The sequence below is a fragment of the Orycteropus afer genome, unplaced genomic scaffold, assembly GCF_000298275.1.
Source record: "Orycteropus afer afer isolate SDZICR_OR568_19922 unplaced genomic scaffold, OryAfe1.0 scaffold00074, whole genome shotgun sequence".
NCBI lineage: Eukaryota > Metazoa > Chordata > Mammalia > Tubulidentata > Orycteropodidae > Orycteropus > Orycteropus afer.
The window spans coordinates 10,198,781-10,222,667 of record NW_006921661.1 but is presented as its reverse complement, the minus strand read 5'-3'; the positions used below and the strand labels follow the sequence as shown (position 1 = coordinate 10,222,667).

The window sequence follows — 23,887 nt, the reverse complement described above, 5'->3', positions numbered from 1 at the left end:
ACCTTCCTTCCGAGGAGTGGCTGGTGGGTTTGAACCGCCAGCCTTCTGGTTAGCAGTCAAGTGCTTTAGCCACTATGCTACCAGAGCTCCTGGATGCTCGTCCATATCCATATGTGAGCTTATTTGACCTTAATTTTATTCATGTCATCTTATCACATCTTGGGGTTCTCAGAAGTGTGGGGGATGGGGTAGGATTGGGAAATTATTCATCTGGGGTACTCTGCTCTGGAAGGACAAATAGCCCTCTCTGCCATCTCATGCCCCAACAGTGGGTCTGCTCACTCCAGGGCTCATGCAGAGAGCCCTCTGGTGGATACTACCTGACCTGCAGCTGAGGAGGGGAAGTTAAAGTTGGGTGTGGGTGGAAGGGAGGAAGTGCCTTTGCCCAGTTAAGAGAGATGGGGGGAGGGTGAAGACAAGCTGGCCAGGTTTGGCAAATACCAAATACTTCCTTCCCTGGAGACAGCTTTAGGCTAGAAAATCAAAGGCTTAGGAGCAATGGATAAAATAGTCACTTCAGCCAGATGGAGTCTGTTTCTAACTGGCATTGGCTGAGCGTGGGCAAGGTCCGTCCTTTCTCTGGACCTCATTTGTTGGGGGCGAAAAAAGGCGGGTGGGCAACCATAAAGATGGACTCTAACATCTACCCTCACTTCCCTATTCCCGCCTCTTCAGTCAAACTTATCCAGTCTATTGTTTATGCTACTTGCTTCTATTTCCTTACCTTTTGTAACTGTTGAACTCACTTAAATCTGGCTTTTACTCCCATGCCCTTGCCATTGCACTGAAACAGCAAAGATCACCAGGGACTTCTTAGATACCAAATTATTTTCAGTCCTTATCTTTCTGAAACTTAACTTCTATAAACTGTCAGCTCCTTGAGCATCTTCAAAATTGTAGTCTCCTGGTTCTCCCTATCCCTCCCTGATGATTCTTTAACTTCTCCCATTGGACTCCTTTCCTCCTAGACCCTCCTCTCTCCTCCACGGAATCTCACGTACTCCCCTAATTCGTACACCCTCTATGCTAATGTTTCTCAAATAGTCTCCTGAGCTTCTGACATGCATATGCAACTGCCTACTTGCCTTCTCCATCTTAATATACTACAGGTACCTCACACACACCAAGGCCAAGACTGAATCTTGGGCCAACTCTATTCCTCCTTTTGTAATTCATTATGTCACCCAAACTAGAAACCTGGCACCACCCTTGAATACTTCTCTACCCTTACATCCTGTCAACCGGATGCTGTCATGCTGATTGTATCCCCTAAATAGTTCTCCATCCCTATCACTCATACCTAATTACAGGTCCTCCTCACCTCTTTCCTAGACAGCCAAGTTGGTCTTCAGTCTTAACCTCCCTAAAACCCGTACTTCACAGTAAAACTTCAGAGTGATCTTTCTGAAATGAAAAAGCTGAATCTTCTTTGCTTTAAACCCTCTGGCTTCCCATCACCCACAGGATAAAATCCAACATCTTGACCTTGCATTCAAGGCCTTCACAACTGGGCATTTTTTCTCTCGATTGCCTTGTGTAGTGTGACTCAAGCACATGTGTGCACGCACACACATACACCTTTTTGGCTTTGCTCATACTGTTCTTTCATACTTCCTACCACCTTCTTTGCTTTATCCTCTGAGATCCAGCTCAGGCATCACCTTCCTGGGAAAATTCCTAGATTATTAGGAGTCCCTCAGTACACCCATGACTGTTATATAGCACTTATCACACTGTGTTGCTAACTTGTCTCATCTTGGTAAGTAAGCTCCTCCAAGGCACAGACTCATACAGAGGCAGGCACAGATGCCAGATGGTCTCATTCTGTTCACCACTGTGTATCTAGTATCTGGCACATAGTAGGTTCTTAACACTAATGCAAGAGAAGGAAGACAACAGAAGTGTTTTACATGAAAGTGAATTTTACAGACTACCAGTGGGTAATTCTGGTTTGTGCTACCATCTTGGTTCAAGCCCAACAACTCTGGTTTAGTTTTCTTATCTATGAAATGAGAGTGGCTTTGTCCTCCACACTAACATGAGGTAGTAGACAAAGGCCCCAACCAGACAGCAGCCATGAGGACCTGGAAAGCCAGGCATTTGGTATGGGAAATCTTTGGCCCTTAATCCAAACTGATTGTTGGGACCAGTGAAATAGGCTATTTAGCCTAAAGCAGATAGGGTCATACTATAACCTTCAGTATGAGACTATGGCCCTGTCAGCCCCTCTAGCTACAGCTTGGGCTGATTCTTTAAGCTCTGCCCCTTCCCACCCCCAAAGCTGAGGAAGCAAATACCCAAGCCTTCTCTATTCCCACAGACCTGGTAAGTGAGGAGCCAAGGGCAGGGCTCCGACCACTGAGGCACTCCAAGTCGGGGAAGTCACTAACTCAGTCCCTGTGGCTGAACAACAATGTCCTCAACGACCTGAAAGACTTTAACCCGGTGGTCTCACAGCTGCTGGAGCACCCAGAGAACTTGGCCTGGATTGACCTGTCCTTCAATGACCTCACTTCCATTGACCCTGTAAGTTCTCAGCCCTGTAAGTCGAGTCATGGTGGGCCTGCCATCACCTTGTTCAGCCCCCAGCTTCTCCAATTCCTTTTTTATCAAGAAAATAGCAAGGCATTATGATACAGCGCAAAGCCCATAGATATGAGGTCAGACAGATGAAGGTCCAAATCCAGGGTTTACCTCTTACTGGCAATGTGACTTTAGTTACTTAGTCTCCCAAAACCTTAGGCGATAATATACCAGCATCCAAAAGATTTTGTGAGAATTGCATGGGATGTATAAACATTTTTAACTGGCACATAGGAGGATACAGTTAAATGGTAGCTTTCATTATTAAGCACCCACTGTGTCTTATGCTGAACTCTGTTGCGAAAGAGACAGGTGATGAATGTGCAGTACTACTTTTTATGAACTGATTCAAGTTTTAGGAAATAACAAACAACGGCTCCTTCTTATCCAGCATCCCTGGTAGGGTGGAAAGGAACTGAAACATAACTTGGGCATCATTCTCAGTTCACTGCTCCTTTGTGGCTAGCTGATGCTCTGTATTTCTGTCCCTCTGCTGTGACAGAGTATTAGATCATCAAAGCTGGAAAGGTTCTCACTGAAGTGGTAGAGGAACAAACAAACCCAGGGAGAGGCAGGAACTGGTCCAGTCACCTGGCAAGTCCATGACAAGCTCCTATCTCCTGCTTCTCAGATCACAGCTCTGCTTTAGTGTATTGCCCCTGTACCTCTTCGGAGTAAATCAAAATAGGTTAAATGTCATCCAGTAGGCCTGCAGGGCAGTAAAGAGCAAGTTGTTCTCCAAACTTGTCTTTCTCTGCCAAGGGTATAGTCCTGAGCTCTGATCCAGGGCCCCTTCTACCCTAGCTCTTGGTTTCCTTCCCGAACAGGTCCTGACAACCTTCTTCAACTTGAGTGTTCTCTATCTCCATGGCAACAGCATCCAACGCCTTGGTGAGGTAGATAAGCTAGCTGTTCTCCCTAAGCTTCGAAGCCTGACACTCCATGGTAATCCCATGGAAGAACAGAAGGGATACAGGTAAGTGCCCTGCCCCTCAGGAAAAGGGGAAGGGAGACAAGAAACCCAAGGCCATTCTTCTGCCACGCTGGGGCCAGGGAAGGGAGTAGCAGACCTTTAAGCATTTCTTGCTGTCAGGGTAAGCCTACTTTCCTCCAAACTATAGTGAAGTCCCTCCATTCCTTGCAGTCAGGAAAAACAGCGGCAACTGGTGGAGGGGGAAGGGAGTTCTGGTCAGGGGGGGCTGCCCCCCAGCCCAACTCTTCCCTACAGGCATTATGTACTGTGCACTCTGCCCCGTATCACCACATTCGACTTCAGTGGGGTGACCAAAGCAGACCACACCACAGCCGAAGTCTGGAAACGCATGAACATCAAACCCAAGAAGGTCCGAGTCAAGCAGAACGTACTCTGAGTTGCCAGGACTTCAGCAGTCCTAAAGGACTGAAGATGGTCAGCTTGGTTTGATAATAAATGATTTGAGCTGAAGTCACTTGTACCTTATAGAGATGCCACACTACTCAAGCAGCTGCCAAGATCTCTGGTCTTACTTCACTGAGACAGGGAGCAGAAGACCTGAGTTTGCTGCATGGTCTTGGGAAAGTTAGCTAGCTTCTCTCAGCCCTTTTTTTACTTCTTAGCTCACATATCCTGGGGTTTGATCAGATCAGTAATTTCCAAACTTTTCACAAAGTAGCAAGGTTCTGCAGAGATGCTTGAGGCCTCTAGGATGGGAGGCCAAGAAGATGAACTGTCATCTCTGAAACCTCATCAGTCAGATCAGAGTAGGTCCACCATTTTATTTTGGGATTCTGCTTAAGACTTCATTTGATAAGAGATTCTTCTGCTTAAAACATTTGTTTACTGACTCCAGCTCAGGTGCTCCCAAGAGAACTGGTATGGCCCCCAAGCCTGCCCAGCTCCCCAGCTCCTAGGAATTCCACTGAGCCCGAGGCAGGGCCCCCAACAGTGACAGCTGCCCCAGATTCAAGTCTGTCCAGCTTTAACAGTGTCCCCATCACTGGACAAAGGAAAAGCATGTTCTTATCATCCAATCTGAGGTTAGCCAAAGCCAGGTCTCACCTGGGAACCCTGAACTCTTATCTCCTGGATTCATCCCTAATGCCCCTAGAGAATGTCCCCTCCTCCCACCTCACTTCAGACTGAAGTAGCTAGAATTTAGTAGTAGGGTGGTGGGCAGGACAGAGGGGCTAGAACCAGCACACAGATGAATACACTTCCTTTATCGAGGGTGATAAACCAAAACAAAAAGAAAAAAGACCAAACATGTAAAAACCCAGGACGCTAGAAATACAAACTCAATTCATTCAAATTCAAGCTTGTCCAGACCCGGGTCACAAACCCTACTGAGGTGCATGTAAGCACCAAGTCAGGGAGAGGGGGACAGGAGTGAATCTGAGAGCCAGAGAAGGGGTGGGAAGGGGCCCCCTGAGACCCTCCGGTGATCACCCCCACAGTGGTACCTCCCCTTCCCAATGACTGTGAAGACCCACCAGGCCACATCCTTTTCAGCCCCAACCCACCCCAGCCAGGGTTTTGAAGGCCAGTTTCAAACAGTTCTACCCTTCCTTGCTCCATCCTCACTTATTCTGACCTCTAGCCTCACTCTCCTCCTCCTCCACATTCTTTTCTGTGATTAGTAGCAGGTTAGGGTACTGTATGTGCTGCAGTGAGGCTGGGAGACAGGGGAGGTGGGGTGGAGACGAGGTGAAGAAAGAAGAGTAAGAGCTGTCCGAGGACCCTTCTCTTCATGGGATCCCAAACTGTACAACCAGCTCCTCTTTCGCGTCCACACGGATCTGAGAAAGTGCACTGTAGGCATAAGCAGCTATCCTGGAGACCTGTGAGACAGAGGGCCGGGGAGAAGAGGAACAGAAAAACAGGTAAGGGGAGGTCAGGAATAAGAGAGAGAGGCAGGGATGGGAAAAACAGAAGAGAAAAAAACCAAGGGTAGAAAAAGAATAAAGATGTATGTTGTAGGAGAGGGAAAAGGAGGATATAAAAAGTAAGAGTGTGAGTTAGGAGTGAGCAGGGGCCCACAAAGTACCAGGCCCCCACACCACTTCCCTACCTCCTTTGAGGAAGGGTTGGTGAGCCCTTCTGCCACACCAGGAATGGGGGTGGGAGGAGAAGGGGTTGAGGGGATGCAGGGTGACTCACCTGCTGCAAGTCAGAGAAGGGGATGGGTTCGCTGGCCAGCACTTGGTGGGGCTGGCTGGTGAGAGATGGCAGCGGCGGCAGCTTTTTCCAATGGGTCAGGCTGCTGCTAAGCACAGCCAAGCGAGTGCTGGCCAAGAGAGAGGGACAGAGTGGGCAGAATCAGATCAGTCTGTCCAGCTCAGGCCAGCCTCACTCCCTCAAGCCAGAGAATCAGGGTTACAGGTGGCCTTGGCTCATCACAAATTCACTGAACCCACTTTCCTGGGCTTTAGTGCCCTCAAAGGTATGATAGGACAAACAGGGTTGATATGAACATCGATTGAGGCACCAAAGTGATTTGTGGTCAGTCTCCTACACTGTACCCAAATAATCATGGACTGGGTCCAGGCTCCAAAGCAGAATCAGAGGTGGGGGAGGGGGGAGCCCTAGTAGCCTGAGGGAGTCAAGCTAGCCAGGTGCTCACCTGTACTGCCTTGCTCGGTCCATGTACTCATGCTGTTCCATGCCCTGGGAGTCTGCAGCAGACACATCGATGATGTTGCTTTGGAGAGGGAGGAGACAGAGAGAATATGACAGGTGCTCCCAGAAGGGACAAACAGGACTCACTGCCAGGTGCCAACTTCAGGGCTATATGACACCAGTGTCCCCGCCAGCCCACTGGGCAGGGCCCAGAGGCACTGCTCCCCACTGACCTTGTCCCAGCTCCCATGTCCTGGGCCTGGCTCCCTCGATCTCAGCCTTGAATCTGGATGGAGGAGCTCTGCCCAAGCTTGGTCCTGTGAGGCTCACCTGGCTGTCTTGGCAAGGATGGAGGAGAGCAGGGCCTGCTCATCTGTGCGTGCAGAAGGCAGGCTGTGGTAGTTGGGCTCAGCTCCATTTAGGGCTTTGGTAGGGGGGCTGCTAGGGTCCAGCAGCAGCTTCCGCTCCTCTCGGTCCTAGGATAGGTCATGGGGGAGAAGTCAGCCCCAGGACACTTAGTCCAACCTGCACTTCCTGAGGCTCCCCCCTCAGTCCAGCTCTGACCTATAAGCATTAGTGATACTTTTACTAGGAATATCCAAAGAGCTCAAGTTTGTGGAATGTCAGATAAGACTCAGTTCCTGCATGCCCCTGAGCTGAGTCAAGGTCACTAGTTCAAAACCACCAGCTGCTCCAAGGGAGAAAGATGAGGCAGTCAACTTCAGTAGAGATTTACAGCCTCTATGGGGGTAGTTCTACTCTATCGCATAGGGTCTCCATCCTAGGCTCAGTGCTCTAGGATGAACTAGAAGAGTAGAACCAAGAGGTCCCAGAGATCCTGAAAAGATGGACAGAGGAGCTTGGCCAGGTTGAAATGGCCCAGGAAACACTGACAATTCTGAACAAAGCATGATTCAGCAAGAGCCCTGAAGCTTCAGAAAATACCAAAATGACAGTGAGGTCTAGAAGGGAGACTGATCAAATCAGAAGCCTAAGGATGTCTCTCCTGATCCCCTAGATCCAGGCCCTCCCAGCAAGGGTGTCTGCACCCAGGATGGAGAGGCCCCACTAAAGCGATACAAGGTCCTAGGTACCAAGGGAAAACAAGCTCAACCTCTCAAAGGCCTTTCCTCAAATTATCTCAGGGCAGGAACATGAGCCCCAACCCCCAAGTCACATGTTCCGCGTGTCCCCCCTTCTTGAGGGCAGATCTGTTCTACTCTCAAGTATTCACCCTCCTCTCTGACTCTCTATGTGACTCCCAGGACCAAACTGAGTGCACCATCCTGACCTGAGCTGAACAGTGGAGCTATTCCCTCTCTTGCCAACCCACCCCCTGAATTAATGTGACCTGAGAGGCCTCCTTAATTCTCAGCAGCTCTGTTACTGCTAGTCTTCTGTGTAATTATAATCTCTGGATCTGACCTGGGACCAAACCAAGTCTCCCCTAGTCCTGTATCTATTTCTCCCTGTCCTGTTTCAGTCCCTTATTCTAATCATTGTGATCTTCCTAGCTACAACCCTGCCTTGAAGCTAAGAGCTGCAAATCCCTGCTGGCTTTGTGTCAGCTACAAATTGGATAAGCAGGTCTACTACTTATCTATTTAAGTCATAAACAGCAAGGGTGCCAGGACAAAACCAAAGATGGAAGGGGAGGACCCCTCCTGGCTAATGCTGACTCACCAAGCAGACCACCAGGCTCCTCAGTGTTCCACCTCAGGCCTCTATCAGTTCCTACTACAGACTTTCCCGCTGCAGGCTCCCAGCCCCCTAATGCCAACTACTCTCTTTACTCAGGGCCACTTCCTCCTGCCCTGCCAGCCCTGGGTCCTCAGGCAGTTTGATCCAGTTCCCAACTGTATGAAACAGAAGCTATGGGCTTCTTTCCTAATTACCTCCAAAATCCCAGATATCCTCCCCCTCCTCCCAAAAACAGAGGCTCAGGATTAAAGGGCTAGAAAGACAAAATGCTTGCCAAAGACAGAACTCGCTCCAGTTCCCCCCATGAGGAGTTCTCCAAGAACAAGATTGTTTTCCTGAGACTTGCTATCCCCATCAGAATAGAAAATAACATCACTCCACCTTTAAAGGGCAAGTGGAACAAAGAAGCAGCAAGGGAACATCATAGTTTGTCCCTGAGTCCACAGAACCCAGGAGTCAGGGTTCCACTGTCTACCCTAGCACAGATACATGTGGCCTGCCCATGACTGGCCACCTGGTCTGTGGGCTCGGCCCAGTGTCAGATTACCCAATAAACAAGGTACGCACAGGCTTACTTGTACTTACTTACTAATCTTAGTGAACAGTCTCACATTTTTTCACATCAAAGATTATGCTTCTAGGCATGGCTAGCATCTGTCTCTCTCCCAACCCCAAGCACCTACTTACAGAATCAAAGCTTCTTTTCAAATGTACAATCCCTGACAGGAACAAAGTATTCAGTAAGCAAAGTAAGCATGGGCTTACTTGTGCTTGATTACTAATGTGTAGTGAATAATGAAGCCCATGTGAAATTGTTCACTTTAGATTAGTAAGTAAGCACAAGTAGGCGCTTATTGAGTACTCTGCCCCTGGCGTGGGCCAATGGATAAAGCACATGGCTGGGCATCACAAAACCTTTGCTATCCTATTCCTTGGCTTTGTTACCTTAGCTAAATGACAGCTTCTCTGAGCCTTCCCCTCAATGTAAAAAGACATCACCTCTCCTTATGTGGCAGATGTATGGCAAGAGTCAAACAGAGAACTGTATAAGCCCTTGGAAAACTGTAATGCATTGTACATTTCTTTTTATTATAATAAAGAGACAGGGATGAGAATGGGAGAGGAACTTACCCAAGAGATGAAAAAGGGCCTTTTGGACCAGAACCCCTACACCCATGTCAAAAAGACAGTGAACAGTTATGACCTTAGACTGGGTAAGTAGATCTTTGCAACATGGCACCTCAAATCACCCAGCACTGATCAAGCATCTTCTCTGGGGGTTAGAAACACAAGTGAGAGCCCATCAAGGGTAAGACATTCAGGACAGGAGCAAGCCTGGATTCACCTTTCTGCTAGGAGCTGACAGCATGTCTCTCAAAAGGCATTAACTCTTCTTGGCTCACTCCTTACAAGAGTCCACATATGGCTTTTAAGAAGTAACGCGCATGATGCACGCTTAACATAAAAAAAAAAAAAAAAAAAAACCAACCAACCAACCAACCTTACTGCCACTAAATTGATTCCAACTCATAGCAACCCCTCAAGGTTTCCAAGGCTATAAATCTTTACAAGTAATCCGCCTCATCTTTCTTCCACAGAGTGGCTGGTGGGTTCGAACCACCAACTTTTGGGTTAGCAGCCCAATGCTTTAACCACTATAACACCAGAGGTCCTTTTGTGCCTAACATAGAGCCTAGGAAATATGATATGTGCTCAGTGTGTTTTTTGGTGAATTAATGAGGACCAGGACCCACCCATGCCTCTCACACAAAGGACATTTTCCTGAGCTTAATCCCTCATCCAAAGAAAAGATTCATATGAATCTTTGGGGGAAAGACTGACTGACTTTCCAAATACTACCGATAGAATATTTCTGTGATCCCTACTAGCTGAACTACTTGATGAAAGCTTTCTGTTGCTTCTTATGCCCACTAGGTGTTAAACTGAAGAACTGAGGCTTAGAGGGTTCTATAAAACAAAAAAGAGCCCTGGTAGCATCCTGGCATATTGGTCTGCTAACCAAACAGTCACTAGTTCAAAACCACCAGCTTCTCCACGGGAGAAAGATGAGGCAGTCAACTTCAGTAAAGATTTACAGCCTCTATGGGGTTTGTTATTGTAGTTGTTGTTATGTGCCCTCGAGTCAAACCCGACTCATAGCGACCCCTCCTTGGGTTTCCACCGCCACCCATCTGGTTAGCAGGCAAGTGTCTTAGCCACTATGCTACCAGAGCTCCCGATGGAGGTAGTTCTACTCTATTCTGTAGGGTCGCTATGAGTACAAACTGACTACGTGGTCGTGGGTTTGTTGTTTCGGTTAACCTACTGAGTTGATTCCAATTCACGGTGACCCTACAGAAGAGTAGAACTGCCCCTGCCCCATAGGGTTTCCAAGTCTGTAAATCTTTATGGAAGCAGACTGCCTCATCTTTCTCCCCAAGCGGCTGGTGGGTTCTAACCACCAATCTTTGGGCTAGCAAGCCCAATGCTTTAACTGCTACACCAAGAGAACTACTAAGGGTAGGTAGGTATAAAACACTAGAACCGATAAAAAAAGAAAGAAAAAAGATGATTGGTTAGCAGCTTGAAACGTCATGCTTGGAAAGGCCTCTCCATCCTCAAAAGTGGTCAGGCCAGGCAGGACAGGGATTTAATGATGAGAGAAGTGAGAGCCTATCAAAGGGAGGATAACATAAAACTGTACTGTCTCCCAGCTTAATCCTTTATCCCAGGTGTCAGATCTACAGCTAAATTCTCAGGATAGTCACCTGACTAGAGGAAACCTCAACCCCCCCCCCTGGGAATGCACTAAGACAAACCAAACTCAGTACTAAATAGCTCCCTCCGCATTCCCTGCTTCCCCCACCCCAATCAGGCCACTGCTAAACCCCATTTGTTGCTTCCCAAAGAGTTTTCCACCATGTCCTCTTTGTCTCTACCTATTAAATCCTTCGTTGGTCAATTCATGGCCTTCTCTGACACCAAGACCAGCCGTGACCTTCCTTTTCCAACAACAGGGACTGAACGGGTACACAAATTTCTGGTTCATCTCGGGACAGGCTTACTCACAGCTTCAGCTTACCTATCTCTACAGCAGATTCACAATGCCAGCTAATACAAGCACAGAGAAAGAAGTGCTTCCCTGGGACCTAGGCTGAGGCTCCGTAAAAGTGTCAAGATAGGGGGAGATGGTGGGAGCAAAAGCGAGAGGGGGCTACCTGAACACCCCAAGGCGAAGACTGTGTAGAGCCCTGGAGGTTTAACAGGGCAAAGAGCTCGGCTCAACGTCCCCTCTGTAATCTGTCCCTTTCGGGCCCCCGTACTCCGAGCCTTGCAGCTCGACTGTCTTCTGCAGGGTGCTTGTTGGTTTTTTTTTTTTTTTTTTCTCCCCATGCCCTAGGGTCTCAGCCCTCATTCCCGAACCCCGCCCGCCGCGGCCGCACCTGGTCCGAGTCCTCGTTCTCGCTGCTGTAGCAGCACCCCATGGCCGGGGTCGGGCCGGGCGCTCAGGCGGCGCCGAGGAGGGACGGCGTCCGTCAGGAACCCTTCCGGTCACATGACCTCTGGCTGCATCCCACTGGCAAACACCAGCCCCCGCGCCGACTCCTTCCCAGTCTCTTCGCCTCCGCCAGGCTCCGCAGCCCACGCTTCCGGTCCCGCCTCCCAATGCAAGACCATCACCAACCAATGGGGAAGCGCGCCCTGCATAACTAAAAAACGAGACATGTGATGCGAGGAAAAGGGGGGGGGCGGAATCATATGACTTAACCTTCTTCCCAGTCCCTAATAGTCCACCGCTGGCGAAAGTGCCGTCTTAGGACTCATGCTAGTTGATTGCATGGCCTTGAGACCAGTTTTCTGGATCAGAAAATAAACTCATCCCAAATACGTGCCTGTTAAACCAAACCCACTGCCATGGAGTCGATTCCGACTCCTAGCGACCCCCATTGTGTTTCTAAGGCGGTAATTCTTTACGGAAGTAGATTGCCCCATCTTCCTCCACCGGAGTGGCTGGTGGGTTTGAACTGCCAGTCAGATGCCTTAGGTACTGCCCCACCAGAGCTCCCCTTACTGCCCTGATAGGCCTTCTAATGGTCGTGCCAGGGGCGAACTCACACACCGGTGCCCAGCTGGGAGACATACAGGGTGACGCCCAGTGGAGTTCCCAGCCTGACCTGGGAATCTGACTTACTGAAATAAGCGACCACGTACCTTTACCGACCAAAACAAAGTGGAGCTCAATCCTGGTAAAGGAGTTGGAGGCAGCATCCCTGATCCTGCCCTCAGGCAGTTCCCTTCAATTCAGCCCTTTTATTGGGGCCTCAGGAGCTCTGGTGATGTAGAACCTAAAGCAGTTCACTGCTAATCAGAAGGCTGGCGGTTCAAACCCACCAGCCACTCCTGGGAAGGAAGGTTGGGCAATCGACTTTGGTAGTGATACCACCTCGGAAACCCAAAGAGGGGTCACTGTGAGTCGGGTCCAATTTGAGGGCACGTAGCAACAACATTGGAGCCTCTGCTGGCAGCAGTGCGTAAGGTATTTGACAGCTAACCAGAAGGTTGGTGGTTCAAACCCACCAGGCGTTCAGCGGAAAGCAGATGGGCAATCTACTTAAGTAAAAATGTTGTTGTTGTTGTTGTTAGGTGCCCTTCAGTCGTTCCCGACTCATAGCGATTCCACACACAGAAACACTGCCAGATCCCATGCCAGCTCCATGATCCCTGCTCTACTTGAGCCCATCATTGCAGCCACCATGTCAATCCATCTTGTTGAAGGCCTCCCCCTCTTTCGTGGACCCTCCACCCTACCAAGTATGACATCCTTCTCCAAGGAATGGTCCCTTCTGACATGACCAAAGTAGGTGAGACAAAGTCTGGCCATTCTCGCTTCCAAGGAGCATTTCAGGTGCACTTCCTCCAGAACAGATCTGTTAGTTTTTTTAGCAGTCCATGGTACTTTTCAGCATTCTTCTCCAGCACCACAACTGAAAAGCATCAACTCTTCTTCAGTCTTCCTTATTCATTGTCTAGCTCTCACATGCATATGAGGCAACTGGAAGTATCAGTAAAAATGTACTGCCTTGAAAATCCAATGGGGGTCGCTATGAGTCGGGATGGGCTCAATGGCAATGGGCTTGGTTTTTTGGTTTTACAACTGTCTGATACACAGTAAAATAACACACAAAGCTGACCATCAATGCTTTTTTCTTAGCACTCCCATGCCTTCCCTCGGGCCGTAAACACGAGGTCCAGGTCTCATTCAAGATCTTGCAGCGTCTTGACATCTGCCTCCCACTCTAGGGGAAGAGGGTGAGGGTAGGGAGTCCCTCACTGCCATAGTAAAATACTTGCAGTTTCTGTTTGACCTCCTGGAGTTGGCACCGGTGCCCTGGCACAGCTTCCCCACCAGACCTGCTTTCTGGCTTCAAGACCCAATGCACACGACATACGTCTGATTGCCTTCTCTGACACCATTCTCTGGGCATCACCAGCTTCCTGTGTTAATCCCTTTTTAGTGTTAAATCATTCATTTATTGAATCAACAAATACTGTCTACTAGCAAATGCCAGGCACTGTTCTATGTAGATATGCAGCAGTTAACAAAACATCCAAAAAATCCCCATACCTATGAAGCATCCAATCTAGTGATCACACTATTGTGGTCTCTGTTCCTAGGTCAGTCTCTTCTACCACACTGAGAGTTCCTGGACAACAGGGACAGAATCTGCCTCTTTGTGATTCAAACCCCAGCACTTGTTTAAAGAAAACTTGAATTTTGAATGAATGAGTAAATTAGTCACCCCAACACCCTGGCTCACAGCATCCCCATATCCTGAACCAAGGGGTTGGAGGAGAGGTCTCCAGACCCAGTACCTCTTACCCACTCCTGCCATTGAGTAGATCCTGACTCATAGTGACCCTTTAGGACACAGTAGAACTTCTCACTGGGTTTCCAAGGTTGGAAATATGCAAGCAGACTGCCTCATCTTTCTCCCGCAGAGTGGCTGGTGGGTTGAATCACCGACCTTTTAGCAGCCAAATGCCTTAACCACAGCTCCACCACAACTCCTTCAATAGCTTTTATCACACCTCAAATCAAGATCCTGAAACTTTATAAGTTCATTTAGGGCTCCTAAAGGGCAGGCATCTGACTGCTAACCAGAAGGTTGGCGGTTCAAACCCACCAGCCACTCCTTGGAAGGAAGGTTGGGCAATCTATTTCCGTAGTGATACCACCTCAGAAACCCAGGGAGGGGTCACTATGAGTGGGAATTGACTCTATGGCAGTGAGTTTGCATTTTTTTTTAAGGTTAGGAGGCAGCACCAGCCTGTCCCTGGAGCTAGTAACTTGAACTATAGGTCTCAAGTGACAGCAGCAGCCTCAACATCAATAATTGACAGCAGGTCCAGCCTCCTGCCTCAGGGTTCTTCTCCACCCAAGACTCCACCTCCTATCCTGTGCTCTGTCTGGTCTTCACCGAGCAGGAGCCTTCTGCCCAGGTAAGCAGGGCCCTTGAGTACGGATTCCTAATCACACCATCTCAAGCTCACCATCACTACCTATGCACACTCATTCACGCACTCTCACTTTCATTTTTCAGTCTCCACCACAAGGGTCCCTGCACACATTGAATCTGAAGGAGTGGGAGGTTGGTCCAGGACACAAGAAAATAGGAGCCCCTATCACCCACAGGGGTACTCTGAAGAGGAGGGCTGATTGGGGAAAAGGTGTGTAGTATGTGTAATGTGTGTGTAGATGTTTGTGCAGGAAATCTTGAAAGCGGGAACAGGGAAAGAGGGAAATGCAAGGGATAATAACTGCACAAATGACAGGCAAATGGTGAGTTTCCCTCCCTCTCTCCATCCCACCTCAGGGCCAAGGTGGGGACCATGTCCCCTGCTATTGCACTGGCCTTCTTGCCACTAATAGTGACACTGCTAGTGCGGTACCGGCACCACTTCCGGCTGCTGGTGCGCACAGTCTTGCTGAGAAGCCTCCGAGACTGCCTGTCAGGGCTACGCATCGAGGAGCGGGCCTTCAGCTATGTGCTTACCCATGCTCTGCCTGGGGACCTTGGTCACATCGTCACCACCCTGGACCACTGGAGCAGATGCTGTGAATACCTAGGCCACATGGGGCCTGTTAAAGGTTAGTGTTCCTTAGCCTTCCTGTTCCAACAACCCTACCCAAGATGAACGAAGGTCTAGCATCTGCTTCTGCCTCACAATGTGAATTGGGCAGGTTCTTTTTTTACTGTCTGTGTCTCTCTCTTTTCTTCTCATCTAAAAATGAGGGGGCTGAGCCAAGTCATTCATTCATTCATCCAGCAAACAATTACTGCCACCTCTTTTATACTAGGCATGTGCTAGGTGCTGGGGAAGGAGTAGGTAGAGACCAAAGGGGTGCATGAGCCACAGATGCTGGTCTCAAGGGGAAGCACAATACAAGGGAATGTCCATCACACCATATATCCCATAGCTTTGTAATGCTCTGGTTTTAAGTCTTTCTTCCTCACCCACTCAAGTTAGCTGTCTACTTGGATTTATGAGTCTCAGATCCCAACACATGTGCTTTGTTGTTGCTGTTGAGTTGGCTCTGACTCATAGCGACCCTCTGTACAACAAAACACCATCCAGTCCTGCATCATCCTCACAACTGTCCCATTGTCACAGGCACTGGGTCAATCCATCTCATTAAGTGTCTTCCCCTTTTCTGCTGACCCTCTACCAAGCATTATATCTTTCTCCAGGGACTGATTCTTCTGACAACACGACCAAAGTATGGGAGATGAGGTCTGACCATTATCACTTCTAAGAAACATTCCAGGTGTCCTTCCTCCCAGATTTGTTCATTCTTCTAGCAGTCCATGGTATATTCAGTATTCTTCGCCAACACCATAATTCAAGTGGATCAATTCTTCTGTGGTCTTCCCTACTTATTGTCCAGCTCTCACATGTATATGAGGCTATTCAAAATACCATGGCTTGGGTCAAATGCACTTTAGTTTTCAAAGTGACATCTTTGCTCTTTAATGCTTTAAAGAGGTCTATTGCAGATTTGCCCAATGAGATACATCATTTGGTTTCCTGACTGGTGCTACCATGAGTGTTGATTGTGGATCCAAGTAAAATTATATCCTTGGCAACTTCAATCTTTTCTCCATTTATCATGATGTTGCTTATTAGTCCAGTTGTGAGGATTTTTGTTTTCTTTGTGTGAGGTGCAATCCATACTGAAGACTGCACTCTTTGATCTTCATCAGTAAGTACTTCAAATATTCTTCACTCTCAGCAAAGTTGTGTCATTTGCTTATTGCAGGGCATTAATGAGTGTTCCTCCAATCCTGATGCTGTGTTCTTCTTCATATAGTCCAGCTTCTTGGATTATTTGCTCAGCATATACATTGAGTAAGTGTGGTGGAAGGATGCAACCCTGATGGACACTCTTCCTAATTTTAAACCAAGCAGTATTCTCTTGTTCTGTTCCAACGACTGCCTCTTGGTGTATATACAGGTTCCTCATGAGTACAATTAAGTATTCTGGAATTCCCATTCTTCGCAATGTTATCCATAACTTCTTATGATCCACAGAGCCGAGTATTTCTGCATAATCAATAAAACATAAGTAAACATCTTTCTGGTATTCTTTGCTTTTAGCCAAGACCCATCTGATATCAGCCATCATATTCCTGTTTCCACATTCTCTTCTGAATCCAGCTTCAATTTCTGGCAGTTCCTTCACAATATACTACTGCAACTATTTTTTAATTATCTTCAGCACAATTTTACTTTTGTCTGATATTAATTATATTGTTTGATAATTTCTGCATTCTGTTGGATCACCTTTTTTTCAGAATGGGTATAAATATGGATTTCTTCCAGTCAGTTGGCCAGGTAGCTGTCTTCCAAATTTCTTGGCATAAACAAGTGAGCACCTCTAGTGTTTCATTTATTTGTTGAAATATCTCAGTGGGTATTCCATCAATTCCTGGACCCTTGTTTTGCCCAATTCCTTCAGTGCAGCCTGGACTTCTTCCTTCAGTACCCTTGGTTCTTCAGTACCTCCTGAAATAATTGAATGTCGACCAAATCTTTTTAGTACAGTGACTCTATGCATTCCTTCCATCTTTTTTCGATGCTTCCTGTATAGTTCAATATTTGGCCCATAGAATCTTTCAATATTGCAACTCAAGGCTTGAATTTTTTCTTCAATTCTTTCAGCTTGAGAAATGCAGAGTATGTTCTCCCTTTTGGTTTTCTAACTCCAGGTCTATGCACATTTCATTATAATAATTTTGTCTTCTCAAACTGCCCTTTGAATTGTTGTGTTCAGCTGTTTTACTTCATCATTTCTTCCATTTGCTTTAGCTACTCTCTGTTCAAGAGCAAATTTCAGAGTTTCTTCTGACATCCATTTTGGTCTTCCTTTCCTGTCTTTTTAATCCCCTTTTGCTTTCTTCATGTATGATGTCCTTGATGTCATCCCACAACTCATCTGGTGTTTGATCATTGGTGTTCAATATGTCAAATCTAATCTTGAAATGGTCTCTATATTCAGGCAGAATATGCTAAAGGTCATATTTTGGCTCTGATGGACTTGTTTTCATTTTTTTCAGCTTCAACTTAAACTTGCATATGAGCAATTGATGGTCTGTTCCACAGTTAACCCCTTGTTCTGACTAATGATATTGAGCTTCTCTTTCGACAGATGTAGTTGATTAATAGTCCATTTGGTGAAGTCCACGTGTGTACAAGAACTTTTCCTATTTAAGAAATTCTTCCAACTCCAAGATCAGAAAGATTTTCAATGAACAGTATACAAGAGGGAATGAAATTAGTTCTAGAAAAGCATCTCAGGAGCCTGGAAGATCAAGTGGTTGCTTTTGCCTGGGACCTCCAGGAGGAAGTAACATTTGAATTGATCCTGGAAGGACTGCTTTTGAGTTGTCCAGGCAGATAAGGATGGGGGTGCAGAATAGCAAATCTAACCACATATACAAATGTGGCATGAAGGATTAAGCCAGCATAGCTGATTATGGATGGAGTTAGTTGTTAGGGATGGCTAAGCCATAAGCTGTAGGTGGGAATACTTGAGACCTGATACTGGAAAGACAGGATAGAATCAGGTCTTAGAAGGCCTTAAAGGCTAGGCTGAGGATCCCAAATGACCTTTAGAATCAAAGATGCCAGAATATGCTACAGTAAGATTTGTTAGAAAGATCCCCAGTATGTGAAGACTAGACTGAAGCAAGCTTTGAGAGAGTAGGGGGACCAAGGTGACACCTCAGCTGGTTGGGGTGGGCCTTTCTATCAAGGACCAGGAAATCACTCCCAGTTTTCTGCAACAGCTACCTCTCCTCTATAGGCCAGATCCTGACACGATTGGTGGAGGAGAAGGCTCCTGTCTGTGTGCTGGAACTGGGCACCTACTGCGGATACTCCACACTACTTATTGCCCATGCCCTACCCCCTGGTGGCCGCCTTCTCACTGTGGAGCGGGACCCACGCACGGCAGCAGTGGCTGAAAAACTCATCCGCCTGGCTGGCTTCGATGAGCGTATGGTCAGCTTCCACCTCCCCAACCCTGGTCTCTTCTATGCCACCCCAGCCCTTGCCCTGGTCAGGCCTGCCCTATGGGGGGATCCCACCTAGACAGAAGAAAGCAGCTTCATTTAGGAGTTCTGATCCTAGAGAGTGGAGTAGCTCATGCCTTCCTGTCCCAAGTCATTTGCATGTTTTCTACTGGGTGACACAGAAGCAGTTAAGCAGATGGTCGCTGGGATCTGGCAAATCTAGATCCAAATTTTAGCTCTGCCTCTTATTAGCTGTGTGGCTTAGGGCAAAGTATTTATCCTCTGAACCTCAGCTTCTTCACAACAGAATGGGAATCACAAGGCTGATCCTGACTTTGGGATCATGAGACCAGAAGAAATGTGAGAACACTCTGTCATGAACTAAGCCAGATCCTGGTAAGGTAGGCAGTAGGGGAGCAATCCCTCCTGGCTCACCTCCAGCTTTCCCCACTCCCACAGGTGGAGCTCATCGTGGGTAGCTCAGAGGAAGTGATCCAACTCCTACGAACCCAGTATGGGCTGAGCCGGGCAGAGCTGGTGCTCCTGGCACACCGGCCCCGATATTACCTGCGGGACCTGCAGCTCCTGGAAGCTCATGCCCTGCTGTCAGCTGGTGCTACTGTGTTGGCTGACCATGTGCTCTTCCCTGGTGCACCCCGCTTCCTACAGTATGCCAAGAGCTGTGGCCACTACCGTTGCCGCCTCCATCACACTAGCCTCCCAGACTTCCCTGCCATCAAGGATGGCATAGCCCAGCTCACCTACACTGGACCTGGCTGAGGTCCAAGCCTAGGGCTACTAATTCCTGTCCCCCACTCCCACCCAACAAGGACCTGAGAACATCCTCTCCCCTTCGTTTGTGGTCTGACACATGCTAGGCTTAGGGCCTAAGGGGCCAAGTTCTGTCAGCCTGCTTGGTCCCAATGGTCCCCTTCCTCCCAGAGAGAGTCATGGCCTGACAAGCAAGAGGCCCAAGTTCTCAACCCAGTTATGTCACCCATTCACTGGTGACTACAGGAGAGCCCCTGACCACCTCTGAGAGTTAATCCTCTCTCATAACACTAAGGGAGGTGACTGGGAGAGTTTTGGGGGCCTCCTCACTCTTCCCCTCAGAAAGCTACCCCTCCCCAGCCCATGTCATTTTGGGTGGGATCAGAAGAGACAGAAGACACTGGGTTAGAGGCCTAGCAGGAAGGGCTGGGTACAAGCTGGACAGAGGAAATGGCACAGGAACCTTCCCCAGCCCACCTGGACAATTAGATCTTGTGTGGAGTCCCTTCAGTACCCTCTCCTCAAAGCCTAAAAGAAGACACTAGAGTTCTCTGGGCCTCACCAACAAATAGCGAATAGACAAGGGGAAAAAAAAAATCAATCAGTCCTGTGTCTTTATTAAAGAGAGTTAGAAATAGACCAGACCTGGCAGCCAAGGGGAGAGGTACTGGCCAGGAAAGTGGGGGTGGGCTCAGGCCCTGGGAATTCAAGGGCAGGCTGATGGCCTGGAAGAGGCCAAGGAGACCAGGTCCTGGCAGCAGCTGTGGCATGCCCAAAGTTGAAGTTAACCCTTTCAGGCACTAAGAACATCAGCTGCTTCTGCAGGGGGTGCAAGGTGAGTTGGGCTGGCCTGGCATCTCCCTGAGGACATTCCTGCCTAGATCATCCTAGATCATCCACTGGTCCTGATCCTGCTCGTTGCCTTCCATGTCCACCTGAGGAGGAGGCTGGTGTGGGTGGGAAGGGGCCTCAGCTGCCCAGCCAGCCCCCAGCCCAAGGGCCTCATCCACTCTTCTCCCAGCTGGATTCAGGGTTTCTATACCCTTTGGCCACCAGATTAGGTCAAGGGAAGGGGTGCAAGAGCAGAGGCCCTCCCTCCACACACCTACCTACCTCATTGACCTCTCCATCATCAGGTGACTCGTTGTAGTCGTTCATCTCATCCATGTCCTGCATGTCCTCATCATCTTCTGAGTCCTCCTCACTATCTTCATCATCTTCATCATCCTCTTCCTCCTCGTCATCATAGTGCTGTGGGGCAGGGGAGAGCCTGTGGGCCCTATACGCCTGCCCAGACCAGTTCAAGGGCTAGCCCATTTAGACCTCCTCTCTAGGGCCAATGACTGGCCCACAACTCCCTAACCCTTCCTACCTCAGGTCTAGCAGACTGGTACATGTTCTGTAAAACTTTAGTGCTGGGGACAAAAGATCAGCCCTCCACTGGCCCCAATGACCACCCCTCTAATTCTTCTTTCTGGCCATCACCCAAATTGCTCTGGGGTCAGAGGCAGGAACTTTGAAATTAGGGCAGAGCCCTGGCCCACCCTGAGCCCCACACCAACTCAACCTGCTGGAGCCACTCACCTCGGAGGCCGGCTTGCCAATAGGTACCAGGTTGTTGTCTTTTTCTGCGATGCTCTGGAGCTATGGCCAAAACAAGAGGGGAACAGGGCCAGGGCCCAACCAGGGCCAATCAGGAGCATGAGACTGGCCCATTCTGCCCTCAAGAAAACCCCCAAGTATGGCACCTCCTTCCAGCTCTCAGGAAGACCCAATCCCTTTCTTTTTACTGAACAACTTGATCCAACTATATAAACTCTCTGGGCCTTGATTTCCTCTTAGGATTACAGGGAAGGTGAAGTGAGAGAATGAGAATATCAGCCTAGAACATGGCATCTGCTAGGTCCTCAGTAAGTAATCAAAATTATTTCCTGTGCTTTAGAGACTCAGCCTAGGCTGCATGTTTAGAAGCCTAGGGCTCCAATCTGCTTCAGAGGGCCCATGATCCCCTAGGAATTTAGGGCAGGGCAAACCTGAGAACCTAAGCTCCTGGGCTCCCAGCTCAATTCTTCCCAGCTCAGGGTAAAAAGCTACTCCAGGGCAGGTCTCCAGGACAAGGATGGGTCATGGTCAAGTGGAGGGGGTTCCTAACCAAGGCTCCCACTACTGTGACCCTACAAGGCTAGTTCCTCACTCACCCAGGCTTGATGCTGCTGTTCCTGCTGTTGCAGTTCTGTCTCCTCCACACAGGGTCGATCCAGATTAAACCAGAGTGTCTCCGTCACACGGGGGAAGAGTGAGGGAAACAAAGTAGACATGTCTCCTAGACTGAAGGAAAGGATTAGGTAAATTAAATTCTCAGTTGTGTTTTTTGTTGTGTTTTATTTTTAGTTGTTATTTGATTTGGGGATGAGGTACAGTGGAAGATAGCAGAGAAGCAACCCTTCCCCCTGGAATCAGACAGCTCTGGGTCTGAGTCCTAGCTCCACCACTTACTAGCTCTTTGACCGTGGCTGAGTCACTTAACCTCTCTGAGTCTGTTTTCTCATCTGCAAAACGGGGATTATAATAATTATGCCATCCTTTTAGTTATTCTGCTAACTAAATGTTACAGATTTAAAAAGCTCTTTGTAAACTGTTTGAGGAGGAAAGAGAATGGGAGGCAAATGTAGAGATGAGAATTCACAATACAGACTGGAATTACAAAACTATCTGTAGCAGGGGTCTCTACTGCCTCCTCTAAACACTAAAAGCCTTTCTGTTCAATGATGATCCATACCACACCCACCCAGTGTCAGAAATTTGGAACACTTAATCACCTCTCATGAACCACAGCTAAATAAGGAGAAACACGTGAAAGTAGGGGTTCAATTAGACATTTCAGAATGCGTGAATAACTGAGTTGATACATGGATAAATAGATGGGAGACTGAATGGATTAACATGTTTAAAAAAAGTGAATTTAACTGTGATTTAGTGGCTGAGGAAGCCCAAACGGAAGATCTCAGAGTCTGAATTAAAAGCCTGTAGCTCACAAATGGGAAAATTAAGACCCAGAGAGAAGCACCGATTGGCTGTAGGCCACACAATGAGCAAGAGCTCGGAACTCCCGCGAAAAAGGGATCAAGGCCGGACACCAGGGAAGACGAACGGGAGAAAGATCTCTGTCTAGTCCTGCTTTTGCCCTGATTCATTTGATCGATCCAGGGGCAGCCGCAACCCCTCTCTGGACCTTAGTTTCCAGCCCGTGCAACGGGCATGACTGCGTTCACCCTCACCTCCCGAAAATACTGAGAGGCCAGAGACCATGGCTCCGAAAGCCCAACCCAAAGCCGAACAGCCACCGCCCATTCTTCCGGAAAGTTGTTTGCTCAGTATGATAATGACCGTGGGGTTGACCAACAGGAAGACGGCAGGGGCGGGCCTCGGATATGATTTGCCCTTATAGGGCTGCTAATTACGAAAGGAACGGGGGGGGGTGGGGGGTGTCTGAGAACCGCCAATTGACTGGAAGAATTGCAAGTGACAGGAAGTGACACCAATGAATGACGGATCTTGCATGGCAGGGTGGGGCTTAGTGTCAAGGAAGCGGCCAATGAGCTGGAAGTCTATAAGGGTAAACGGGAATATGGAGCTCCTGAGGAGACGGATCAAGGGAACTGGTTTTCTCTGAAAAAGGGGAAAGGAAACAACAGCAATCTGCTTCTGTACTCACCGCACCGGGTAGGCGACAGCCGGCGGCGACCCGGAAGCACTTCTACCAGCCTGAGCGGAAGAACCCGCCAAAAATCCCAGGGCAGATATAACGCATGCGTCTTTGACCTTCTTTACGTTCTCGCTCCCGCCCCACTCTAACGGATGTGATGTTAGCACACCTTAGTCACGTGCGGGAGGGAGGCCATTTGCCACGCCTACTCCATGGACCTCCCCCACTTTCCGCCTTCTATCTCAGCCAATCAACCTCTTCATCCTGGCCCCGCCCCAATGGTCCCGTCCAATTCTGCCCCTTCCTCCCCACCCTCTCCAGACAGTATTTGCTCTCCAACACCGGGTAATGGGTAGTTACCTGCAGGACCTGCGTGAAAAGAAAAAGAACTAATCCTCTTCCACCATTAGTCGCTCTGCCTGGAAAATTAAGCCTGCTTCTATCCTAGAGAATCGCTGCTCCTGTCCTCTCTCAAGAGCTCTGGTGGTGCACTGGTTAAAAGCATTCAGATGCTAGCCCAAAGGTCTGTGGTTTGAACCCACCAACCGCTGTGTGAGAGAAAGATGAGGCAATCTGTTTCTGTAAAGATTTACAGTCTTGGAAACCCTATGGGGCTATTCTACTCTGTCCTATAGGGTTGCTATGAGTTGGCATCAACTGGATGGCAGTTTGGATGCTCCCTCAACCTCAGTTTCTCGTTTTGCCAGTCATTCATTTATGCCTTCAAATAAAGCATTTGCTCCCTACTATATTACAGGCCCCACTAGACTCTGGGGATAAATTTACAAACGTGGTCCCTGGCCCCCAAGATTTCATAGTCCAGAAGGAAGCCAGACCATGCAGACCCGCAGTGAACATGGTCTCTTAAGATTGCATGTTCAGTCTGACCTTGGAAATTCTCTCCAGGCTTAAGTCAAACCTCAGCCACAACACTCAGCTGCTGGTGAATTCAGCTGC

At 48.4% G+C, this 23,887-nt stretch overlaps 3 protein-coding genes across 3 annotated transcripts in view; 1 reads left to right on the top strand and 2 right to left on the bottom strand.

Moving 5' to 3' along the window:
• LOC103197114 (transmembrane O-methyltransferase homolog) overlaps positions 1–19,233 on the top strand; it is a 21,566-nt gene extending 2,333 nt beyond the window's left edge. Inside the window, exons 2-8 of the mRNA XM_007940987.1 lie at positions 2,321–2,526; positions 3,411–3,559; positions 5,736–5,745; positions 14,322–14,380; positions 14,755–15,029; positions 18,246–18,442; positions 18,913–19,233. Coding sequence (XP_007939178.1) covers positions 2,321–2,526; positions 3,411–3,559; positions 5,736–5,745; positions 14,322–14,380; positions 14,755–15,029; positions 18,246–18,442; positions 18,913–19,233 — 1,217 coding nt within the window. The remainder of the gene's footprint in view (positions 1–2,320; positions 2,527–3,410; positions 3,560–5,735; positions 5,746–14,321; positions 14,381–14,754; positions 15,030–18,245; positions 18,443–18,912) is intronic.
• Positions 5,308–11,364, bottom strand: LAMTOR1 (late endosomal/lysosomal adaptor, MAPK and MTOR activator 1). Its single transcript, XM_007940990.2, has 5 exons — positions 11,323–11,364; positions 6,509–6,654; positions 6,183–6,260; positions 5,720–5,846; positions 5,308–5,400 (listed from the first exon to the last, which is right to left on the bottom strand). The coding sequence occupies exons 1-5, from the start codon at positions 11,362–11,364 to the stop codon at positions 5,308–5,310; spliced, it is 486 nt and encodes a 161-aa protein (XP_007939181.1).
• An 878-nt stretch (positions 19,234–20,111) lies between the features above and the next one.
• ANAPC15 (anaphase promoting complex subunit 15) lies at positions 20,112–22,546 on the bottom strand. The gene is made up of 5 exons (XM_007940985.2): positions 22,503–22,546; positions 21,423–21,552; positions 20,809–20,868; positions 20,338–20,475; positions 20,112–20,171 (listed from the first exon to the last, which is right to left on the bottom strand). Exons 2-5 carry the CDS (start codon positions 21,540–21,542, stop codon positions 20,112–20,114), a joined length of 378 nt encoding a protein of 125 aa, XP_007939176.1. The 5' UTR covers positions 21,543–21,552; positions 22,503–22,546.
• Positions 22,547–23,887: the final 1,341 nt, after the last annotated feature.